The following is a 6,844-nucleotide window of genomic DNA, read 5'->3' as shown; positions in this document are numbered from 1 at the left end:
ACACATAAAAAGGCGTGCAGGACCATGAAAAATTGTACCAAAGATAGAGACCGAATGATTCACACAGCCACCCTATTATTGCTTTATGTGAAATTATATAGTTGAAGTGTGTGTTGCTCACAAAGAAAGGTGGTGCATGCTTTGTTTGTGCAACAAAGTGCTGTAATTCGATTTTAATCTACATTTACAGTTGCAAATTTAAATAGACAAACAATTTGGATAAAGATATTGAAACTCAGTTTTTTACTACGGCACATATTATATCCTATCAAACAATATGTGTTGTCAGTTTGAATCTTGACTGTACAAATGAATCTTAACAGTTGAAAGTTGTTTTTTTCTTGACTATATCATGTTTATGCACAAAGATGAATGCCATTTTCCATACACAGCATGGAAAACTCCAGAAATTGACCAAATTGAACACTTCTGAATGTTTAATTGACATAATTCATTGTCAAACCTTTGGCTGTATTTACTGTACTCTTTGAAGAACCGGTGCCAGAGTCTGGAAGGGCTCAAACTTATTTTTCCTGGTTTTCAACTTTTGTCAAACTTTACAAGATTTTAGAGTAATGGCCTTACTTTTAATGTGGGTGACGTCACATTTTTTATCTAATGCCTCCAACTGCGTAAGTTCCTTATTTCTGGTCATGAGGTTCTGGTGCTTATTTATAACAAAAGTTTATTAATTTCTAGATGTTAATTTGAACATTCTTCTTCAATTATGTAAAGTCTGTATGGTCATAAGCTTGTTATATTTTCATACTATAGACTACAGCTGCTTGTGGTACAATGAATCTTTTCAAGATTGCTGATGCAAAATTCTGGTTTGGAAACTTTAGCTTCTGCTTTTGACTGCAATAAGGCAATGGTTCATCAGGTAGGCCCATTACTACAAGTGGTTCTCCATTTATGTCCAAATTGTGTCAATTAGTCATTCAAATGTCTTTACAATCAACCCATCTAGAGACTGCACTACCTTGCCACCACCAGCTAATTTTTTAATTTGCTTGACATCATGACATCATTTTTTAAGATGTGATACATTTGTTAGTCCCAGGAGAACAGACATCAATGTGTAGTAAACTACATTTCAACATCTCATGGTCATGAATGAATTTTTGGCCTCAACCTTAGACCTATGGCCTTGCTTGGTATGACGTGTTGTGAGAGGACAGCCCACTGAGATCCACCAAATTGGAATGAAATAGCTCTTTATATTTTAAAGATATCATCTGACTTGACCATTGACATGACCTACGTCAGGATCAAATTTTGAAGATATCACTGCAGACACAGACATGGCCATAAACACTGGGCAACATCTTCCATGTTTTGTAGAGACATTCATCTTCGTGTGTGTAAACTGTTGACCCACTGAAAACCTGACATGTTGAATGAAAATTTAAATAAAACTATCTCACCAGTGTAATTTTTAAACAATTTTGAAGGGAAATAAACACATTCTAACTTATTTAACACACATTGTTTGATGGAGTATGTCCAGTTGAGGAAAATTGAGATTGAGAATTGTGTATGTAAATTTATGTCAACGACTGTATTTATTCAAACCTTTTTGATGTTGAGAAAATAGTTTTTACCAAAAAATATACAGCCAACTATGTTTTGCTCTCTACAGCCATGGCACCCAAGTACGAGGGTTTGTCCCACTGTAAGCTGGCCCTGGTGTTTGCTGTGGTGATGGATTTGCTCGGTGTCATATGCCTGCTACTTGGTGTCTTTGCTCCCTTGGAGATCCGAGAGCAAGACTTTGGGGATCTGCTGGTGTACTCAGGAGCTCTGTTTGTGCTGCTGTCTCTGGCCGGATGGGTAATGTGGTACAGTGGTAACATTGAAGGCCTGACCTCACAAAAGGAACTCGGAGGGGCTGTGGGTGGAGCTGTGGACCGCCTTGCCCGCTCCTTGAGCCGCAGAATACGGATCCCTAGGACTCACAGCAACGCAACATAGGAAGTGGAGCTAAACAAGACCACAGACTGAAGCTGTCGTCGTAAGTAGACATTCTGAGCATTCAGACAGGCCAGCCTGAAGCAAAGGAGTGCCATTAGAAGCTCATGCATCTTTCACTTGCTCAGTTTTCATGATCAAAACCAAGAATTTGTGTATCTTTATGAGATACTGTGTGTAGACTTTGGGGCAAGCAGGTTACTCAAGTTAGGCTCCTTAATGCAATAGGCATGAGTACAGTTTTCAACATAAGAATATGATCTGTATTATGAAGTTATTCAACATAAAGAGGATGTGGTTGTGGGGCTTCTGTAAGCTTGAAACTGAATGTTACTGCATTAACTTTACAAATGATACATTATCATATGCACACGTTTTACATAAATTCTTAAAAATGTTTTACAAACTATATAATTACAACAATCAGATTTATACATACAGCAATGTATGCATACACACACACACACACACTTCAGTTGATCCAAGACATAACATTGAAAGAAACTACTCTTTGGAAGAAATTGCATATTGTATAAACAATTTATATAAATGTGCAAACAAGAAACAAATTGTTCAAAATAATTTGGTTCTTCACTGTTAAATGGTTACTACTGTGAGGAGGGACATGATACCGCATTGTGAATGGTGTATCATGGGGAAAGGGTATCAGTGTATCATTATGTACATAAAATGAGAAAAATTTGAATAGTTCTTTCAGAAGATGGGATATCAAACATTTTAATAAATCTACTTTGTTTCTGGAATTTTTTTCTTTTTTTGAAATTATGCCACATGAAATGTGGAAAGGTACAATGTGAGTCGATATGTATGAAACTAGTTTCTAAAACTACACATAAAAGAGCTCAAATCTCAAGGAAACAGAAGATAAATACGAGGTCTGTCAAAGTATCGTACCTTTTTATTTTTTTCAAAAACTATATGGATTTCATTCATGTTTTTACGTCAGACATGCTTGAACCCTTGTGCGCATGCGTGAGTTTCCACGCCTGTCGGTGACGTCATTCGCCTGTGAGCACGCCTTGGGAAGGAGTTGTCCCGCCCCTTCGACGGATTTTCATTGTCTGGAAATGGCGGAATGAAAAGGACTTTTTTTCCACCAGAGTTTTTTCAGAAGCTGTTAGAGACTGGCACCTGGAAACCATTTGAAAAAGTTATCTGGCTTTTGGTGAAAATTTTACGGGCTTCACAGAGAATAAGGACTTTTACTACAGCTTTCAGGACTGCTTTAAGGACGGTGCGCCGCTCTCCGAGCTGCGACGACGAGGCACAAAGCCACTGGATCATTTCTAAGCTGATGGCTCTGTGGATACGAGACCGTCGTGTGCTCTTTCTCTGGTTATCACAAGAGCTGGACATCAGCCATTTTCCGGCAGATTTCACATTTAACAAGAGATTTTGTCATGGAAAGCCGCGCGGAGGCTTCGCGCGTCACGACCGATTCGCTGATGAAGCGAGACAAAGGAACACCTCCATTTCGGAGTGTTAGAGGACAAGTTTGGACATGTCCAGCTCTCCACAGTTTCTCTTATACTCACTCGACTGGTAAGCACTGAAAGCCGAGATAGACGTCCCAAACCAGTGTCACAAACCACTGGACCTGTGGTTTGTACCTCGTCGTCGCAGCTCGGAGCGCGGCGCACCGACCGTCCTTAAAGCAGTCCTGAAAGCTGTAGTAAAAGTCCTTATTCTCTGTGAAGCCCGTAAAATTGTCACCGAAAGCCAGATAAATTTTTTGAATGGTTTCCAGGTGCCAGTCTCTAACAGCTTCTGAAAAAATTCTGATGGAAAAAAATAGTCCTTTTCATTCCGCCATTTCCAGACAATGAAAATCCGATGAGGGGGCGGGACCACTCCTTCCCAAGGCGTGCTCACAGGCGAATGACGTCACCGACAGGCGTGGAAAAACTCATGCATGCGCACGAGGGTTCAAGCATGTCTGACGTAAAAACATATGAATGAAATCCATATAGTTTTTGAAAAAAATAAAAAGGTACGATACTTTGACAGACCTCGTATTTTGTTGTGCTTATGTAGCGATAAAATCACTGCCAGTTTACAGTTCAGATAACAATATACGCAGCACCTTGAAAATGTCCTTTTTTGGAGGTAAACTGATCAAAACAGCGCAGCAGAAAATACAAGGATACAAAAAGTTGCAGAAAGTCATTCTCTGAGAATTAACTGGTTCCGTGTCAGCTTTTGCCAAAAGTAGAGATAATCATGTAGTTCTATGTTATCAGTCCTAACATAAATGCAAGTATTCAAATTTCGCATACACATACAGGAACATAAAATTCTATATGTTGAAAAAGATTTGGTTTCATGTGAAAAGGGGTCTATGCCCAGAGTGTTAACATCATTTTCATTAACAGATTTCATGATGAACTGATCTTTTATTTCTGGAAAACATTTTATGGATATTGTGCCAGATAGGCCCTTCAGTACAGCTGGTGTTTCAGGTATTAGTTTTGTGACAATGTCTAAATCATGATTATGTTTTGTTTTTAATCTGTCCTATTTCAACATGTTAGCTATTTTCATGATGCATTGTTCTTTATTTTTGGAAATGTCATGGATATTATTTGCAGTTAGTACACCATCATGTATCAGTTTCCAGAGATCGAACAACTTGTGCAGTTGTCTAAACCAATGTTTAATGCTGTTAATTTTTGAAAGGTCTTGTTTGTACAGTACCAATGTTTTCAGAATGGCAGTTTTGAAATAAAGGGTTTCATGGATAGCAGTTATTTGAGCTCTTAAATTTTGGAAGTGTTTCTGTGTTTTAAAGAATTATGATAGAACTTGGTAAATTTAGAAGGTAACTGAGATGGGGTCAACAAAAATAAGGTATAGATTGAACGCTGTATAACAATTTTCAGAATGAAGTAGTTCTATCTCCATAACTTGATACCAAAACATCTGAATGAAGATTAACATCAGAATGATAAGCTATATCTACTTTTCATATATTACAATCATTCCATGCAAAAAATAAAATAAAAACAAAGACAGCGCAGCTTTCTTTGTGTTGAAAGTCTGACCAAAGAAATTTTCAAAACCATTTTTCTTAAAACAAAAATTGGACACAGAACTACTTGATACTCAGCAAACAAAGTGATGGAATGATAATTGAACAGGTAATATCCAGTTATTTTACAAGTGAAACAGGAGACTCACTGTTCCTCAGTGACAAATTCAAATAGGCAGTACAAGCATAGAGACAAGCTATTAGCAACAACGTAAATGGGACAAAAGTAGAAAATGATGTTAGCAAAGCCACATGTTAGAAAGCCACACAGAAAACCAACATAATTCACAAGAGTTCTGCAAGATGGGTGTAAACAGCAAATGAGAAAGAAACAGAAACACAAAGGCATGCTTTTCAAAACAACGCCTAACGAAAGTACTCACGCCCTTTTGGCTTTTACAAGTTTTTTTTTTTATTTATTACATCAACTCAATATAAAAAAGGGCTTCTTACAAAAATATTCTGATTACATGCCATAACATCAACACGTAAAAACCCTCTTACCTCATGACTGATATTAAATAAAATTCTAAAGCAATAAATAACTTTTATTTGATTTAGCTCATGTATGGTTGTGTTTTGACTTTGAGATGAGAGCATAATTTGTTAATTCCTCAAGAAGCCCCTTTTGATATTTTTAAAAATTTGACCATACAAAAAACCCATAATAATAATGAAAATAAAACATGTAAAAGCACAAGGATGTGCATACTTTCTTGATAGTCAGTGTATATCTTTTTGATTCTGTCCATTAATTTCTGTAATAGAGAATTTTGTTATATCAGGTTCCATGAAAGCAGTATTTCCATGACTGTCAGTAGCTGCTGCACACTGTGCCGACTCAGTCTTTAAAAAGAAGAAAAGAAAAAAAAATCCACATCAGCAGCTGTGAGATGAGCGATTTCAGATGGAAGAGCGGGTCAAAGAGGAGGTGGGATTCTGCCAAACAATCATGTGACTTCGTTCAGACCGCTGAGGTGTGGCTTGAGACAATTCAGCTGAATCATCACTTGCATCATCTCCTGGAAGACCAAGCAGATCAGCGTTCAGTACAGTACTGTACTTAGAGCTAGTTACACTTACGGCTGGAATAACAGTTCAAACATCTGTCTCACTGCTAAAAAAGGGACTGTCTCGGTACAGTTTGTGATTGCTATGAAATATTCAAACATTTGTTTTCCCTGCAGAACTGTTTCTCCATTCAGTGAAATATTTATATTCTGCTCTGTTGTGACTGACAGCTGTCAGACGTGCTAAGGCAAGTAATGCGAATGGCTTATGTAGGCAACAATTATTCAACACTATCTTTAATATTCTAGTTTAGGCAACGCTGTTTGAATGGAACCTCCCATTGCCCAAGTGCACTGAACACCTCAAATGCCAAGCTCATCTTTGCTCCTGCTTTACTTTAGGTGAAAAATATTTCAAATGTCTTAACTCACCAATTCTCAAGTTGATGTAGCCTTCTCCTCCACTGAGGATAAGCTGAGAGGTAGTAACAGCACTGCTACCATGAGAGACACTCAAACAACCTGGGAAGCAGAGAAGATTATATCATGTTCTCAGCCCCGTTCCTCAACACTGACTTCAATTTTAAATAAATTTCCTCCAACTCAACCAACAACTTATTTTAAATACCATATGCTCAGCACTACAAGTCACGGGTTATTCATTTAATTTTTACTGGTTTGGAGGTCCTGTGACTTATATTCTGAAGCAACATATACAATCATACAAACACACACACACACACACACACACACACACACACACACACACACACACACACACACACACACACACACACACACACACACACACACA

The 6,844-nt window shown here is 37.8% G+C and overlaps 1 protein-coding gene across 1 annotated transcript in view; it reads right to left on the bottom strand.

Annotated features, from left to right (window-relative positions):
* Nucleotides 1–4,369: 4,369 nt before the first annotated feature.
* Nucleotides 4,370–6,844, bottom strand: part of si:dkey-17m8.1 (C-Jun-amino-terminal kinase-interacting protein 3) — a 62,542-nt gene continuing 60,067 nt past the window's right edge. Inside the window, 2 exon segments of the mRNA XM_034174607.1 lie at nucleotides 4,370–6,042; nucleotides 6,463–6,552. Of these exon segments, the coding sequence (XP_034030498.1) occupies nucleotides 5,924–6,042; nucleotides 6,463–6,552 (209 nt within the window). The 3' untranslated portion in view covers nucleotides 4,370–5,923.

The sequence above is a fragment of the Thalassophryne amazonica genome, chromosome 7, assembly GCF_902500255.1.
Source record: "Thalassophryne amazonica chromosome 7, fThaAma1.1, whole genome shotgun sequence".
Lineage (NCBI taxonomy): Eukaryota > Metazoa > Chordata > Actinopteri > Batrachoidiformes > Batrachoididae > Thalassophryne > Thalassophryne amazonica.
This window is presented reverse-complemented; position numbering and strand designations above follow the sequence as displayed.